Source organism: Agelaius tricolor, unplaced genomic scaffold (genome assembly GCF_023055355.1).
Source record: "Agelaius tricolor isolate 1412-34295 unplaced genomic scaffold, bAgeTri1.0.p SCAF_38, whole genome shotgun sequence".
In the NCBI taxonomy this organism is placed as follows: domain Eukaryota; kingdom Metazoa; phylum Chordata; class Aves; order Passeriformes; family Icteridae; genus Agelaius; species Agelaius tricolor.
Genome location: NW_027269298.1, coordinates 1,191,369 through 1,209,589, shown reverse-complemented (window position 1 = coordinate 1,209,589; position 18,221 = coordinate 1,191,369). Strand labels below are relative to the sequence as shown.

Below are 18,221 nucleotides of genomic sequence, written 5' to 3'. Positions count from 1 at the left end.
TGCAGCTATTTTCAGCCTTTGTATCAGACAGAAAAAAATTCTTTTCAAAATGAAGTGCTAGGCAGCAGCTTGGCTTATCTCCTCAGTACTCCTGAACATGTTCATGGGGGAGAGAATCACCCTGCAGGGCTCTGAGTGTCAGGAAAAACACCAGAGGAAATAGCAAAAAGGAACACATAGCCATGCTTTTTATTTCTTCACAGGAAAAGGTGAGCTCTTTGCATCTGTACAGCAGCAGATAATACAGTTTAAACACTTGTAACCATGCATATCATTAGATTTCTAAAACCTAAAAAACTCTTACCTAACATTTTTGTTAGAACTCTTTTTCTAATAAAGGTAAGAAACTAGTGGCTTATTTTAAAATTGTAACAATTCATACAATATTGACTTACAACAGTTACCAGTTATGCTCCATGCAATAAACTATCCTTTGGCTATGGCCAATTTTAAATTCTTCAGAGATTTCAGAATTCTCAAATAATAATAGAGAAAGCTAAGCTAATACAGGAGGTTTCCTTCCAACTTGCATCACCTTACATAAATACTTTTTCTCCTTAAAAGTCAAGTAAAAAGCAACCAGAACTTCACAGCAACTCAGCTCCTGGGCTGTGATTATTGCCACAGGTGGAAAGGAACATGTGTAATGCTGTCCCTACACATGACTTGCTCTCAGAAAAGAAGGGCCACCAGGGAAGAACATGTACTGTGTACACCTGGTGCTCTCTATGTGGGTTCCAGAACAGGCCCAATGAAAAAATCCTCCTCCCTCCCTCAACTACCACAGCCCAAGACTGAAATGACACAGTTTGTTTGCTGATTCCCAAAGGTGATGAACTAACAAAGAATTGCTTCACATTAATACCAGTGCCTAAGAACACTGTGCAATCTAGGGAAGGGTAAACAGCACAGTGCATCTTGTTTAAAATTTCTACACACAGAAAGCTGCATTTTCCATCCTTAAAACAAACAACTGCCTCCATAGGTGAATTTCAGGAGCTGCATCCACAAGACTGAGCAATCATAGCCAGCTTACCTCCATCATCCAGGGGCCTTTTCTGCACTCCATAACCGTAGACTGACGGGTCCACAAGTGTTGTAGAATTATTCAAGTGAGGAATATCTCCAATTTTAGCAGCAATCTATAAAAAGGAGATAAAAGCATTATCAGCCACCACAACTAAACACTGTTCTTCCCAATAAAGCTTTGACCCCAGGCCAACCTTCTCTCAGGTAGTCACTATATAGCTGGATTTGTAACAAGGTGCTTCATTTGTAAAGCAAACAATTTTCTGCTTGCTTTTAATATTTGCTTAATTAAGATCATATTCACCCAGTTCCTCTTCCTGATCTTAAGTAGCCCTGGAACATTACATTCAGGATTATTTGCTCCATGGATAGCTGACAGGTGAAATCTTGCTAAGAGGAGGGTTCAAGCTAACCCCCCAGCTCTGTCCTGGAGAAGCTGGGTGGGAGGACATGTGCTTCCTCCTGCATCCATGCAGATCCAGGCACACAGAAATGCACACTCACACATCCGTGGGGGAGCAGAGGCAGAGAGTGCAAACACACAGCACAAGGACAGGTTTGGGAACTCCCTGTCAAAGGCACTGGAGCACTCTTGTTTACTGTGTGAGGAATAAGCCAGTGGGCAAACTATCAGTCCAGAACTAGTTTCCATTTCCTGCAGTGGTCAGTACAGCACAAACACAGCTAATGCTGCCTGTGCCTCTGCTTCCAAGCCTTGCAGAGGGGAAACTGCCATTCCCTGCTGAGCCAGGATACAAGGAGTTTATTCACAGGAAAGAGGAGACAGGCAGGTATCACAGCAAGGGGACTAAGGTAAGCAAATAAACTGAGACACACACCTAAACATCACTGAATGCAAGTGGAAAGCAAAGCTCATCTCCAGTGACATTTGGGGGACAGCTGACTACACAAGCTCTTCCTTCCAGCTGCTCTCTGAGCTAACTGGTGAAACCCACCCCAGAACCAGCCAGGTGCATTCCCTGGGTGCTGCACCCCATTACACCCTCCCAGGACAGAAAAACTGCCCTGTCACAGCTCCCTTTGCCTACAGAAAGTATTTGGCTGTAATAAGCAGGCACAGAACAAAGCAGTTACAGAACAAATATCATGTACAATATATGCGACAGCACTTGTTGCCTTTTCCAGCCAAAATAAAATCATTTAATCAAATCTTTACCAAGAGACTGATCACACTCCACTATAACTGGATTTCAGCAGGGAATAAGGAACAGGAGCAGATGAAAGAGCATTTTACACAGAGATGTTTCTAATGACCAGCATATCTAAAGATTTCTAAAATTTGCATTTCACTGCAACAGAAAGACATCTACAGCAGCTCTGGTTGTTGACACTATCTTCTGCTGCAGTGGAACAAACAATTGCCCAAGATGCAGAACCACAGGGTACTGGAAAAAAAGCTATTTGAAATAATCTTGAAAGATTGAGGGTACTGCTTTTAGAAAGAGAATAGGAAACATTCTGTTCAATGCCTTCCATGAAAAGGGCCCCAAGTTTGGACCATTTTCTCTTTATAGTCCATTCTGTCTTGTCTCCTTTTGCAAAGTCAGAAACTTTGCTGTGTCAGAAATGTCAGAGCTAGAGAATAAAATCTGCCACTGGTACCAGCTGCAATCCTGTAGTGCAGCTTTCATGACAAGCATTTTGTACACCAACATATCCAGTAAGTCCCCAGACAGGTGGCTCTGAAAGCATTAACACACCTTGTGCTTTCCAGGAGGGAGGGAGGGAGGGCCAGGTGATGCTTTACTCTTTTGATAAATGTTGTACTGCACCCATGGATTCAGCCCTTTGCCCTTTCCCCTCATGTTTAGGATGAAGAGAATTTCAATGAAATACAAAGAGCAGAAATGTTTTCTGATATTCAATGCTGAAATGTAAATTTTAAAATATATTTTACAGCAATCTATTAACAGCTTTCATACAGTAACTTACAACATAGACCCAAAAGAACAGCGTTAGGTATAACACACCCTGACATATTTTGGAACATTTAATTTCAACACCCTAATCAAGAACTCTCTTTCTGTGAGTGGTTATTTACCATGACTTACAAGTTATGGATGATCCTTTAGAGGTGAAATCACTCAGCACACACTCCAGGAAAAGAAAAAGCCAGTCTGTGGACAGCAGAAGCTGGCTTAGGGAAGGAAGGCAGCCTGAAGTACAAAGGTGTTCAGGACCAGCCTGCAGGCACCAAGGCTGTGTCCTCCCACCTCAGGGGAGCTTTGTGAACCCCTGCTCACACTGAGCACACAATGATCACCCTAGCACAGAATCCTCCAAGTAAAGGGCAAAGCAAGAGTGTTAAAGCAATTTTTACATTATCAGCTTTTAGGATATTTTCCTTCCCCCCCCTCTCCCTTTATTTAAACTTGCACCCTTATCTCCAAAGCCTCCCAGCTGCCACTGGATTAGAGGCAGACAACGGTGCCACCTCACCACAGCAGGAAAATGCACCCTGCAAAATGAAAAGCTGAGCTTTTCAAGTGCATGTAGCAGCTAAAATACATTTTAACATCTCATGTTCAACTTAAAATGGGAAGCTCAGATTTTATGACAAGTGCAGCAGGGAAGTAAGCACAAAAATTAGGACATGGCAAAAGCAAGCAGACCCAGCCCTTATCTGCCTCAGTGACCTTGAGTAATGTACTGCTGTTAGCCACTGCTTTTGTCCTGCTCCATGTCAGCCTCAGGTTTTTTTCCTCCTTTTTTCTTCCCCTTAAACCCAATGCATCCATTTCATCAAGCTCTGAAATACACTGGGGAAAAAGCATCACTGTTTCTGCACCTAAATTCCCCAAAATAATTTTCCCAACAAGGACTTTAAAGGAAAACACAAGCCCCAGCTGCAAATTGCACTGATAAAGCCAAGAAAAACAAATTGATCCATGAAGCTGTGTGAGAGATACAAGTTTTCCTACACCTTGCACTTCTGTTCTCCTATACATTTAACAGCCAGAAAAATGACAATACAAAATACAGACTAATACAAAACCACTTCTAAACATGGAGCTTCTTTGCTAGGCACACTCAAACACCAATATCTGCAGAATTCAGCTTTCAAGAGACCAGGCCCAGCTTCTAGGAAAAACCTCTCCATGGTGCCCTGCAAAGAACAGCAACAGATAAAATCACCAATTCTAGGTATTAGCAGGATAAAAAAACCCAATAAGGCACTGTCATCTGACCCTTCAGACTGTTCTGGTCCTTGTGCTGCTCCTCCCATTCACTCAGCAGAACACTTGAGCTGGGGTGACAGACATTTCTCCAGAGCTCTGCAGAAAGCAATCAAACCACCCACAACCATTTAAGCTTCTTGTCACAGGTGGTTTTCCTAAATACCAGAGTAATTGGCAAAGCCTGAATCTATTTGAGGATGACCTGAGGAAGGACTCTGCAAGAGGGTAAAGAAAAGTTTGTCCAAGATGCCTCCATCACCACAGAAATGAAAGTTAGAGCCTGATACAAAGAGGGATTTCAAACACAGCCTGTTGACTCCCAGTCAGTCTCAGGATATTCCCCATTTTTGAGGTAGCCAGGATGGCACATCACAGGCCCACCAAGCCTTAGCCTCTCCTCTCCAGAACATTCCCAGAACCCCCAGCAAGACAGTGTTTGGTCAATAAGAACAAAACTTAAGGACAGGCTGAGAGAAATTCATTTTAGTCCAAAGTACAAGCAGCTCTGCTTATTTTCTGATCCCACTATTCAAAAGGGGAGCAAACACCCTCTCTCTCTCTCTTTCTCCACCCCAAAATGCCACAGAAAAGCCAGCCTGCCTGGGAGCAGCTGCACAGACCTGTCCCCACCTAAGAGCCACCAATCTACTTGAGACATGGTGCAGAAGATGCAGGACAGAGCAATTCAAAGTCCCAGCACTGCCTTGAAAAAGTAATTATTCATAAATCCCACATATTTCAGAGTCCACAAAAATCCAGACAAGTCCAGCACAAATGCTGAAAGCAATGCAAGGTAATTTCTTTCAAATATATTCCAGGTTTCTATTTTATATTCCCATAATCATCTCACATCCCAGTGGCTCTGAGGAATGCACTTTCCTTCACTCAGGGAAGTCTTCCTTGTCCTGAAGTTATGTCCTTGTTTAGATATTCAGAATCAAGCTCTGTATTCCACAGCCTGACTGTAATGTTGTGGCTCTCAGGAGAACTGAATTTAGGAAATTTGATTCCTGGTCTTACATGGGACACAAAACCTTGAAAGATTCAAACATCAAGCCAGGGATGACCAACACAAAGTAAGAACCTCAATTTCTTTCCTCTGCCCCCTCATTCTCTTAGAGCAAAAGGAATACTCCAAAAAGGCCAAAAGCTATAGCAGATCAGAACAGCTCAGGCAAACACAGCACCAAACCCTTGGTGAAAGCTCTGCCATCACCTCCAGAGAAATATTAGGTGCAGCTGCCTTTCCATTTTCCCCTGATTCTCAGCCAGGAAGTTCCATCACAGATTGCTTGGGTGCTGAGGCAAACATCCATCACCTGAGCAATGAAGAGCATTTTCAGTGACATTTGGCAACGAGTCACTAGTGACAATCTGGTTCTGTGCAAGAGAAGACCACCTGCTCTCTTACCCAGCCTCTACAGAACTCAATTAAATCAAGTATTTTCACAGGGGAAGGAAACATTTCAGCCCTCCAACAGCTCCTTTCATCCCACAAACCCTAAGAGAAAAAAATCATTTTCAACAGGCAGCAAACAACTCACTGCACAAAAATGTAGGACACTGCTCTCCCACAAACACATGCAGTGCCCACATTTCCCAACACACTTGTTGCCAGGCTGAGACAGCCAGAAGGCTGCTGCTGGAATCCTCCAGTTTTGGGCTCATGGAAACCCAGCACATGCAGAATAACTGCAGCAAGTATAATGAACTTAAGAATAACAAAATCAAGTCAGTGACCACAGATTTATTTACTATTCCATCTCCCTCAGGCAGGGGTTGGGGTCTCACAGACTCCCCCTACAAACATGATGAGAGCAGTGAGGCAGCTCCAGCTCAGATCCATTTGCAGTTTGTGCTGTTTGAGCCCAGGGTGCTCTGAGGCATCACCCTTTATCCTGGGACTGATCACCAGTGGTACACACAGAAGGGTTTGGGGTGGGAGGGACCTCAAAGCTCACCCAGTTCCACCTCAGGGTCACCTTCCACTAAGCCCAGGTAGCTCCAAGCCTTGTCCAACCTGGCCTTGGACACTTGCAGGGATGGGGCAGCCACAGCTGCTCTGGGCACCCTGTGCCAGGGCCTCACCACCCTCACAGGGAAGAATTTTTTCCTAATATTTTATTAAATGTCCCCTCTTTCAGTCTGAGCCCATTCTCCCTTGTCCTGTCACTACAGTTCCTGATGGAAGAGTCCAGTCCCTCTGCAGCTTCCCTGTAGCCCCTTCAGATCCTGGAGGATGCTGTGGAGTCCCCATTGCACCTTCTCTTCTCCTGGATGAACAGCCCCAGCTCTCTCAGTCTGGCTCCACAGGGCAGGTGCTCCAGACCCCTGACCAACTTCATGGTCTCTTCTGGACTTGAAACACAAAATAATTTCAACCACCTGCACTTCAACAGCAAATAATTATTTTATTTTACATAAATGAGTTATTCAACTGCTAACAGGTGGCAGCATTATCAGATATTTAAATAAGATGTTTTTTGCAATGAGTAAGATAGAATCAGGTCAAGACAAAAGCAGCTGCAGCACCTCTCAATTTAACTGCATCAAGCACAAAACCCTGTCTGGCTGCTCAGACACCACATTTCAAGGACAGGGCACTTCCCCAGGGGCTGAAAGAAGCAAGGCCTGGCTCACCCTGCAGCAGCTCACACCCCACCAGCCTGTGCTGAGAGGGAAATCAATGGCCCCAGAGCAGCTCCTGTGTCCTGGGAGGGGCAGGGTGTGGATCTACAGCACAGGTGCCTCTGTGCAGGTCACTGCAGGCTGCACAGAACAGGGACTGGCTGCCACTGATCCCCAGGTGAGCTGGGAGTGAGGGGACAGCACCCACAGAGAGCACTTGAGAGGTCTTAGGGTCCAGCTTAGCTCCCTCAGAAGTTTGTCAGTGAAATGACAAAGTCTGGGCAACAGGAGGGGATTTCTCCCACCTGGAGAGAACAAAGTCAGGGTCTTGGAGCAGCTGCTTCTGGCACTCAGCTGTGTCACAGCTCCTTCATGTGCAGCCACTAAGCACAAGTGCAACCTGCTCAGAGATGATAAAACCCCCGAGGCAGAGCTGCAACAGGAGATGTGAAGAACAGCCACAGCACCCATGCTATGAGCTCCTTGTTCTGCAGCCCCTTTCCACAAACCAAGGAGCACACCAACACCTGGAATACCCTGTATTGAAGGCAAGGGTGTTGATTCCTGCAGGGCTGGGCACTTTCACTGAAATTTCCCATTTTAGCACCTCAGTGCCCCCTCCTCTCTCCCTTCAGGGAATGCCAAGCTCCTGCTCTGCCCAGGTCTGTATTCACAGAATCAATTAGCTTGGAAAAGATCCATGGAGCCCAACCTGAGGCTGATCACCACCTTGTCCATCAGAGGATGTCACTGAGTGCCATATCCAGGGTTCCCTTAAACACCTCCAGGGATGAGGATTCCACCACCTCCCTGGGCAGCCCATTCTGATGTCTAATTACCCTTCTGTGAAGGAACTCCATGCAATGTCCAACCCAAACCTCCCCTGGCATGGCTCGAGACTGAGTGCTCATGTCTTGTCGCTGGTAGTCTGGGAGATGAGTCCGACCCCAGCTGGGGACAGCCTCCTTTCAGGGAGTGACACTGTGACAAAGTCCCCCCGAGCCTCCTCTTCTCCAGGCTGAGTGCCTCCAGCTCCCTCAGCCGCTCCTCACGGACACCCACCCCAGCCCCTTCCCCACCCCGCTGCCGCTCTCTGGCCGGTGTGAGACCCGAACCAGCACCGGCTCAGCCCGGCCAGAGCCTGCGGGCCGCCCCCTCCCGCACAGCAGCGCTGCCGCCCTGGCACCAAGCACGGCCGGGCTGTCAGAGCCCCGCCGCCCTCTCAGGGCTCCGCTCTCCCAGCACAGGGGCAGCGGGGCCGCGGCCGTGCCCCGCCTCCGCTCCGCGGCCTAGCGGCGCCCCGCGCCTCCTCCCGCCCGCCCCCGGCCCGCCGGCCGGCGCCTCACCTGCCGGGCCCGGTGCAGAGCGTCCACGAACCCCTCGGGCTTGATCCCCACGGGCGCCGCGCTCTGGCTCTGCCCCTGCGCCAGCTCCGCCATGGCCCGCGCCCGTCCCGCCGCTCCGCCCGGGGCCCGCGCCCGGAAAGGGAAGGAGCCCCCCGCTTCCGCCGGAAGTGCCCCAGAGGGGCGGGGCCGGGAGGGGGCTCGCGGTGAGGGGCGGGGCCGCTCGCGCGCCGTGGGGTGGGGATGGGGGAGAGGGGCGGGGTCAGGACGGGCCACGCCCCCCAGAGACCCCCGGGACCGCCCCCGGGATGGACCTGGGGACACCGAGGGGACAGGACTGGGACAGGGCTGGGACACGGCGGGCGACACCGAGGGGACAGGGCTGGGACACGAGAGGGACACGGCAGGGACAGGGCTGGGAGCGGCAGCGCCGCTGTCCCGGACCCTGCTCTGTCCCTGACAGCCCCTCCCCGCCTGTGCCAGCCCGTTCCCGCCTGTGACATCCCATTCCTGCCCGTGCCATCCCATCCACACCTGTCACATCCCGTTCCTGCCCGTGCCATCCCATCCACACCTGTCCCATCCCATCCCTGCCTGTTCCACCCCATCCCTGCCCATTCCCTCCCACCCCTGCCTGTGCCATTCCATCCCTACCTGTGGCCATCCTCTCCCTGCTCATGCAATCCTCTCTGTGCCCCTGCCATCCCATCCCTGCTGTGCCATCCCATGCCAGGCTGTGCCACCAAAGCCCTCACTGAGCCCCTCCCTGGAACACGCCTCCCACAGCACCCATTCCCTGCCTGGTTTGGTCCACGTGTTTGAGGTTCCTGACTCTCGTGGCCATGGCTGGACGCTGCCATGGTGTTGGTGACGCTTTCCACAAAGATTCTGGGCATGGGGTGCTCTGGGGAGGTCTGGAGGTGCCCCCAGGTCTGGTCCAGTCCCCACTCCTGCCACAGTGGAGCAGCAGGAGACTCTGGGATGATGCAAGGACCAGTTAGTCAAGGATTCATGCAAAGAACATGCAAAGCTTGTTCCTTGAGCAGGGCCCTACACAGCCCTTCCTGCTGCTTTTTGTGAGTGTCATTTTTGGGTGATACCTCCCAAAATGCAGCCTGCACCCAGCTCCTGGTTGGGTTTGCACACTGGAGCAGTCCAAGGTTCACTGACCCCACAGCCCATTTCCCAAAACCCTGAGTAGGAAATTCAACACCTGAGGGATGTCCCACAGAGCTCTGTGCTCCTCCTTGGCTGGCTCTTGCCCTTTCCAGTTCTGTGCATCCCATTTGTGCCTACAGGAGCAGGAATTGCTGAGCTGATGGAATGATCTGGGGTGCAGAGTCTGCTCTGGTCACATCCCCACACCAGTGGGCTGGCTGCTCCCCAGCCTTTCTCCTCTCAGAAGCTGGGGTCATTTTAAGCAAAAAGCCCATTTGTTTTAGGAAAATGGACACAGCCCATGGGGAAGGATTTTAACCACAGAATGGTTTGGGGGCACTTCAAAGCTCTGCTGATTCCACCCATTAGACACCTCCCATTAGACCAGGTGGTTCAGAGCTCCATCCAGCCTGGCCTGGAGCACCTCCTCACCTGAGATGATCACCACAGCCACCCCATCATCTTCTGAACATGATGGAGGCAACATCTCCAGCCATGACCAGGGCTTTGCTTCCTCCTCTCTTGGGAACACCCAAAGACTTTGGATTCGGGGAATTTTCCCCTCCTAACTCTGGCAATGTGCTCAGCACCAGCCTCTCCCCAGCTGCCCTTTTTCCCCAGGCATATCCTGGGTGGGGGATCACCCCAACAGCTCCACTTGGCTCTCAGGGGTGCCCTGTTCTGAGCAGGATCCACCCTGTGAGCCCCCAGCTAATGCCAATCTCAAAGTGGCTACAAAGGTGACCCAACCTGAAGCATAAAGCCACCAGCACTGGGACACAGGCAGGGAGGAGCTGGAACCTTCCCCCCCAGACCCAGAGTGGTGCCCAGGGCTGTGAGAGCTGAATTTTGGGATCCTCAAGCCCTGGTAAGAGATGGAAAATCCCCCTTGGCACTGGGCAGGAGCAGCTGAAGGACCAGGCTGCTGGGAGGGTGACAGCCAGCCTCAGCACTGGAGCTGGCAAGAAGAAGACATCAGGCAGTGATTGAAAAGAGGGAAATTACAGGCCTTAAACACTTCCAGAAACAAATTTCTGATGTAAATCTTCCTTTTGAGGAATAAAAAAATAAAATAAAAAAAATAAAAAAAGCAAGGGAGTGATTCTACGGCTGCATCCCCCAGCTCCCCCCTCTCGAGGCACACACACACCTTTGCACACACACACTGAAATTAGTTGTGACAGCTGAAATTCTCCACTCATCGGATGCTGTTTGACAGGGTACTTAAAAAAGGAGGAGGGAAGGGAAAAAAAAAAAAAGAAAAAAAAAAAGGAGAAGAAGAAGAAAAGGGAAAGTGGTTTGGTGTCGCACAGGGGAGGCAGAAGGGGGGTGATGTGCTGGGGGGTTTCAAGTGATACAAGACGCATAATTCAGGCTTCTTGGATTGCAAAAGCTCCTCTTACCTAAAGGGCCTGCTGCCTTTATTTTTATCCAAATGGCTCAATTACTGCAAAGCCCCACAGAGAAAATTATGGATGTTTGCCTCTATTTTTCTCCCCTTGTCTCGACAACTGTAGATATTTTGTTTTCCTTCTTTCCATCTCTTTTTTTCTCTTTTTTTTTTTTTTTTTCCCTCCCTTGTGGTGGTGGTGGTGGTTGTAGGGGGTAGAAGGTGGCTGGGAATGAGGATGGGGGTGAGGGGTGGGGTGCTGGCATGTGGTGGCCCTGCCACCATCACAAACCTTGGTCCTCTCTCCATCTCCCCTGTGTCACCTCACACCTTTGGCTCCTTGCATCCCCTTCTCCCCCAGAGCCCCCACTCTTCTCCCTTCCTCCAGCCCTCTCTCCCTCTCTTCTCCCCCACCTCCCTCCTCTCCTTCCCCCTACTCTCCTCCCCACCACCCCCTCCCTGTGCCTCTCAAAGCCACCATAATAGCAGCTTGTTTGGCACTTCACTTGGTCTCAATGAGAAAATTCCCCTCTCTCCCTCTCTTTGCCTTCGTTATTTCCAAACCCTGCAATAGCTCCTTTGCTCAGGGCTGCGGGAAGTGCCCATTTTTCAACATTTTTCTTTGGCTTATGTTTGTCATCCTCTGAATTACCGCCCCGGGGAGTCCAGTCAGCCCGACACCAGGCCCTGCTATTCACACCTCTCCTGCTCCTTGAGATCATGTAGGGAGAAATTAGTTATTTATTTCGAGCACCACTGCAATGCACTTCCCCACACGAGTGTTTGTTTTGATCCCCTGCTGGAAAAGGAGGCTCCACGGGGAGCGCCGGGTCCGGCTGGAGATGCGGTGAGGGCAGGGCAGGGTGTGGGAAGATCCAGGGATTCCCAGGAAAGCTGTGAGCACAGAGACCCCCAGCACGGTCCCCCACCATGCTGAGCTGCTTTTCTGCAGGTGCTGAGAGTTTCCAGGCGATTTTGTCCCATCAGGAAATCCGTCTGTCCGTGGTTTTATCTCTGGGTCCCCTGGCGCCAGGGGATCATCCCACCCTGATGTGGCAGGCAGTGTGACCCAGGAGCCTCTGCCAAACGCTGAAAGATTGGACAGGTTTTGTGGCTGGAAGAAAAAACTCTGCTCTGACACAGCCCACGCCACTGGTCGTAGTCCCCAGCCCCATTCACCACCCGTTTTTCTGCCCACCCTGTCCCGGTTTGCAGAGCAGGGCTAGGCCTGCATCAGCAGCCAGCCTGCAGTACAAGGGCAGCACAGCCTGGGCAACATCCTCCAGCCCAGAGACAGCCCAAGACGATGGGAGAAGGGAAGGCCCATCCTTGGAGATGGGGATCCACCTCCTCTCCTCCCTGTGCCAGTGAGTTTCCATTTCAGACCAGGCTGGCATTGCTGTGGCTCCACAGTGAGGATGCTGCTGATGCTCCTGAGCCCTCCTCCCTGTGCAGATGCCATGGCCAGGCACAGGCAGCACTGGCACTGGCACCAGCAGGCTGCAGGGAAGGGGCCCAGGGAGCTGCAGCTTTAAAGAAAGAAGAGGAGCAGCGGGGAGGACGAAAATGCAAAATTGGCCCAGTGGGTAGAGCTGCTATTTAAGTGCAGTTGAGAAAGGAACAGGAGGAATTACAGGAGAAATGATAGTGTCCTGACAGCTGCCATTTCCCAGCACCAGCCTCCCCTAATGGAGTCCTAATGTAGTGGTGGGCTCCTCGCTGACAGCACAGCCCGACACAGGGCTCGTCTTTGTGCTGCTGACAGATGGGACAGTCCGGACACAAACCTGTAATCCTCGGATTCCTGCCGCCGCTTAACCCCTTCCTCCCCAGCACCCGCCCCTGCCAGGTGTGGGGTGGGGTCCGACCAGCCCGCAGGGACCCCCATGGCACAGCAAGGGAATGGGGATGGGAATGGGAAATGGGGACAGGAATGGGAATGAGGAATGGGGATAGGAATGGGGATGGGAATGGGAATGGGGAATAGGGATAGGAATGGGGATGGGGAATGGGGGTAGGAATGGGGATGGGAATGGGGACAGGAATGGGGGAATGGGGATGGGGAATAGGAATGGGGGTGGGAATGGGGATGGGGATGGGGACGGGAATGGAGATGGGAATGGGGATGAGAATGGGAATGGGGAATAGGAATGGGGATGGGAATGGGGGAATGGGGATGGGAATAGGAATGGGAATGAGGATAGGAATGGGGATGGGAATGGGGATGGGAATGGGAATAGGAATGGGAATGAGGATAGGAATGGGGATGGGAATGGGGATGGGAATGGGGACGGGAATGGGGACGGGAATGGGAGGCAGCTGCCTGCATCTCCCGCCTCATCCCTTGGCTGCCGCTGGGGCAGAGGCTCAGCCTGGCCACGGAGCTGGAGCAGGCGGCAGCACCAGTGCCCGTGGGTCGCTCAGACTCTGCCCCGCGCCAATGAACTGCGCAGGTGAGCGCGGGCAGGTGAGCGCGGGCAGGTGAGCGCGGGCAGGTGAGTGCGGGCAGGTGTGCTCCATGCCCACAGGGAGGGCTCTGGGCTGCCCGCCCAGCACAGCGCCCACAGGCAGCCTTCCCACTGCCTGGCACTGTCTCTGAACCTCCTTGCCTGCCTCAAGTTAGCCCCAAACCCGGGTGTGATTGGGTGGCTGTGAGATACAAGGTGTGACAGCTCCCCCGCCCCCAGAGCAGGCGGCAGTGAGTGCGTGCTGCTCCTGTCCTGCTCCCCAGCATGCCGGGGGTGGCAGCAGGAGAAGCTGTCCAAGTTTTTCTGCAGGAAAATAAATGCAGATACTGCACATACTTGTGTCTCTCTGAGGCAGGGGGAAGGCTGGGTCCCCTGGTTGCAGAGGGGGAGGTTAACCACCCTCTGATCTCTTTCCCGTATCCCAAAGGGCCCAAAGGATTCCTTGGGAGGGATTTTTGGAGGCTTCTCTGTTAGGCAAAGGTCCAAGCCTCTCTGCCTCCCTTCCAGCATTGAAGCATCTCTGACTTGCACCCTCTCTGCCCTACATCAGGCACCTGGATCTCCATCCCCTCCAGTGAAACCCACTGGCATCCCTCTAAGCTGCCACAAAGCTCTCTCCCATCAGCATGGGGCAGCCAGCTCTTCTGGCTTTCAGCCCAGAGTCACAGCCACAGAGCTGAAGTCACCAGTCTGGCAGGGGGGTACCCATCTCATCCCCCCAGAGCTCCCATTCCACTGCAGCTGCCTGCTTTCCTTCCCAGAAAGGAATCAGCAGGTAGGACCGAGTCCAGGGAGCTCTGCTGCACCCATCTGTTCATCCATCCTGCTGCAAAGCGAGGGCTGAGCTGAGCCCCACTCCTGGCTCTGTGACCATCCTCTCCAGGCTGTGGGGAACAGAAACATCCCAATCCCATATCCCTGCCCCACCACACCCTGCAGAGCAGCTAAGACACCCCCAGGGCCAATCCTGGTGGATGCTGAGGGTTCCCATCACCACTGCCCTGGTCCCTGGCAGCATCAGAGCCTCCTTGGCAGGAGAGCGCAATGCGGGCCCTTGGCACAATTAGCCAACAAGTGGCTGTTTTGTGAGGGATTGTTGCTGATGTGTTTTAAGTGGCTTTCTGAGTGGAAAATGTGAGGCGCTGGAGAGGCCGGCAGACAAAGAGGGGGATGCATTAGGTTTTATTGGTCTGCCTCGCACACATCTGACATCACTCCACGGAGCAAGTTCTGCCTGGCTTTAGGGAAAATGAAAAATAAAGCAAGAAAAAGCAGCCGAGGGTGCAGGGGCGGGGGAGCGCCGGTGATTCAAGCAGGCAAGTGGGGGCTTAATAGCAGGAGACACTGGAGCAAACTGTGTCAACCAGATGGGACCCGGGTGCCGCGGGAGGAGAGGGGAATTAGCCAACCCTGCTTTGTTCCCGCAGAAAGCGCAGCCCTCTCCTCCCAGGAGCTGCCTCCATGTGATATAATACAGCCCCTTTCAGCCGCTAAGCTGGCCAAGGACAAAAGTCACCAATAAATAGCGAGAGGGCGAGGCTGAAAGCAAAAGGCAGAGTTGCCAAGAGCTCCCTGCTTTTCTCCTTGGGCTGCCCGAGCTGCTGGGCATCTGCCCCGGCTGCTGGCACAGGGACCCTGGGCACGGCTGTGGAGTGGCTCTGTGGGACAGGAGGGGCTCTGGAGGTGTGGTGCCTTCAGCAGAGGTGGTGTTGGGGCATTGCCCATGTGTTCTTTGCCTTCATTCCCCGAGACAAGCCATAAAACCAAGAGTCCTCATGCCCTGGGCATCCCCCAGTGTGCAGCAAGAAGGGCTGGAGGCTACCAGGGCTCTCACTGCTTGGACTTATTAAGTTGATGATCATCCTTTACTGTCACCTCCAGGCTTCTGTAAAAACAGCCCCAGCACCAAGTAGAACAGTTCCAAAACTCCTCATGCAGGCCCAAACACCACAAGCAAGAAGCAGATCCTCCAAAGCAGCCCCACCCGTGCTGAAGCCATCCCAGCTCCTCGGGTTTTGAAGGCAAAGATATCCCAACCACTGTGCCCCAGTGCAGAGAGTGAGAACTGGAAGGAGGAGACCTCACTGGTCTCAGCTCCACCCTGATTTAGGGTCTTCCTCCCTTCCCAATCCCCAGAAATGATCCAGCCCAGCTAAGCATTAAACCAGCCATGGGGCTGTGCAAACAAGCAGGATCCCCTCATCCCCTCCTTCCCCTGGAGGGATCCTCCTTGCCCTTGCAGAAATATTGATCCAGATAAACCAGGGAGACACATTAGGTGCCCCGGGGAGGGTCAGGAGATCAGCAGCTCAGCTGGGCCCCTGCTGCCCACAGGGTCCAGCCATGCAGGACCAGGATGGGCAAGGGCACAACTGAGGGCCTTGGGAAGCTCCTTATGCCATGGAAGGGGCCAGGGCAAAGTGCTTTAGCCAAGGGGAGGTAAAACAAATCGATGAGGGGCCGCTGTGACACGCTGACCCTGGCGCTGAGCTGGGGTTTAATGTGTGACAGCAAAGCTGGGCAGGGGGCTCAGAGGCAGATGGCTGAGGGGGGAGGTGAGAGAGGGCCCTTACTGGTGGGACAAGGGAAGGGCAGGAGCTCCCAAACTGAGCAGAGGCCAGCAAAGCCCCCAGGGAAGGAAGAGGAGGTGGGAGAGGGGAGCTTGGACGCTGACACGGGGATGGGTGATGCCTCTGCCATGAGCAGGGTGCTGCTGACAGCCAAGGATCTCTCCAGTGCGCCCTTCCTGCTGCTGCACCTGCCCGGTCCAGACCAGAGGGGTGCCTGAGGCTTGCTCCAAACCCATTTCCAGATGAGGAGAAGCATCCCTGCTGAATGAGGTCTCATTTCCAGCCCTCATCTCCTCACTCCCACCCCCAGGGTGCTGCTGATAGCCAAGGATCACTCCAGGGCTCCCTTCCTGCTGCTGCACCTGCCCGGTCAGATCTGTGGGGTGCCAGAGCTGAGACACCTCCAGGCTTGCTCCAAACCCATTTCCAGGTGAGGAGAAGCATCCCTGCTGAATGAGGTCTCGTTTCCAGCCCTCATCTCCTCACTCCCGCCCCCCTGCCAAAGCCAGAGCAGAGGGCAGGAAGGCACCAACGGCTGCAGATCCTGTTACCTGTGGCCAACAAAACCTACCTGTCCCTTCCCAGCCACTCCCCCTGCCCCCTCTGCGGGGGGACAGAGCACAAGGAGCCCCTGGCCCTCCCTGAGCATCTCCAGGTCGTTCCCTGCCACGATCGAGTGACCAGATGGACGCTGGGCTCCGAGTGCAGCCCCCTCTGTGGGTCCCTTGTCCCTCCCCGAGCCGGCTGAGCTGTGAGGCTCTGTCCCCCCGGGGCAGCCTTTGTCAGGGCCGTGCAGAAGGGCCCCTGTGTCCCTCTGATCCGGCCCCACAGCAGCGTGTCCCCAGGCAGAGCATAAAGCTGGCTTTCAGGGACCCGGCGTTGGGAAACTCCCGGGGAAGGAGCGAGGGAGCTCCTTGTTAAACGTGAGACAAAGCCACCTTGTTAAGGGCTTTACAAAGGCCACCATCTCCCCCCTGCCTGGGAAGATCAGGACTAGTGACTCCCAACCTCACTGGGGGGATGGCTCTGCCTTGGAAGGACGGGAATGCTGAACGGCCGTGCTGTGCTGCAGCCCTGTGACCTGTGGGCAGAGCCCAGGGCACCCTCTGTGCTCCCATGGACCACTGGAAGCCACGTCTCCAAAGGAAAATGGGAGCCAGCCACTCATCCTGGGGAATCCTGTGGTTTTCCCAAGAGTAAACCATTGCTGCCAGTGTCCCTGCTGAGGGGATGTCATCCAGGGCTAGGGAATGCCATCTGCACAAAGTGATGGGACACTGGGCAGCACCAGAGGATTTTCTGTCCCTCCTTTGGGAGAGGTGGTCCAGGGTCCCCTCCCACACACCCAGATGGGAGATGGAGCCCCAGGAAGGGATGTGACATGGGCACAGTCCCACAGGGCACAGCCACACAAGGCCTCCCTGCTTCCCTCCTGTAAAACATAATGGATTTTTCCTTGTATGGACCCAGTGATGCATTTCTTTGCCCAACAAAATAAAGTTTCAGCAAAAACCCAGCAGCCCCACAGCTGCTCTATCTCTCCAGGAATTTTCTCTTAAAATCCATCTATCCTCAGTGTCTTTTGCAGGAAAAATCCCTGCCCCAACAAGGTCAGCACAACCTTTGGCATGACTTTTGCGGGCTCTGATGGTCACTCAGCCTCTGAGGGGCCCCCACCAAGCCCTTGGGCTCCCCATTTTCCAGCCCACATCTGGGGGCCCCACACACCTTGGCCGTGCCTGAGCCCCCAGGATGTGCTGCACACACCTGGGCATTGTTCTGAGCTGTTCTTGGCAGTTCATGCTAAAATCCACATGCATAATAAACCTCACACCTGGTAATTACCTCAGAGAAACGGGAAAATGTATGATGCCACTGGTATCCAGCAGGATGTGGTAGCCAGGGATGGCTGGTCAGCTTCAAAAACAGAACCCCCTGGGCCCTGACCCCCTCTGGGTGTGATGCACAAGGGGAAGGGGAAGGGCAGACCTGGCTCTGCAGCAATCCTGAAGGATGGGCAAAACAGGGCGAGTTCCAGGTGGGGAGTCCCACCAAGCAGCAAGTGTGATGCCAAAGAAGCCAAATTAAAGCAAGAAGCTGCCACCCTTGCTCTTCCCTGCCTCCCTCCCACACGTGCAGGTGGCACTTTGGGGATCCACATCTCTTCTGGCATCATCCCCACATCCTTCTCCTCTTCTCCCTGGGGAACTGGCACCTCTGGAGAACACATCACCTTCTCTTCTTTGACCCAGCACACGTGAGCAGCTCTGCAGTGACACTGGGGGTGCCAGTTCTTCTCTGGGGAGCCCCAGCCACAGCTCTGTGCCCCATGGAGCCAGGCTGCAGGCAGCTCTCCCTCCCCAGGACAGCAGCAAATTGCAGTGCTACAGCTTTAAAGAAGTGTGTCTGCTCCTTGGCAGGGCTGGTGGCAGCGG

The 18,221-nt window shown here is 53.0% G+C and overlaps 1 protein-coding gene across 8 annotated transcripts in view; it reads right to left on the bottom strand.

Moving 5' to 3' along the window:
* The window catches only part of FUBP3 (far upstream element binding protein 3), a 39,182-nt gene extending 30,824 nt beyond the window's left edge, over positions 1–8,358 (bottom strand). For all 8 annotated transcript variants that reach the window (XR_011683628.1, XM_071453880.1, XM_071453885.1 and 5 more), the window contains exons 1-2: positions 8,204–8,358; positions 1,037–1,142 (exon numbers count right to left, since the gene is read on the bottom strand). Coding sequence is in view for 7 of the 8 variants with exons in the window: in XM_071453880.1 (XP_071309981.1) it covers positions 1,037–1,142; positions 8,204–8,296 (199 nt within the window). In the remaining variant the exon portion in view is untranslated. The remainder of the gene's footprint in view (positions 1–1,036; positions 1,143–8,203) is intronic.
* Between the last annotated feature and the right edge of the window lie 9,863 nt (positions 8,359–18,221).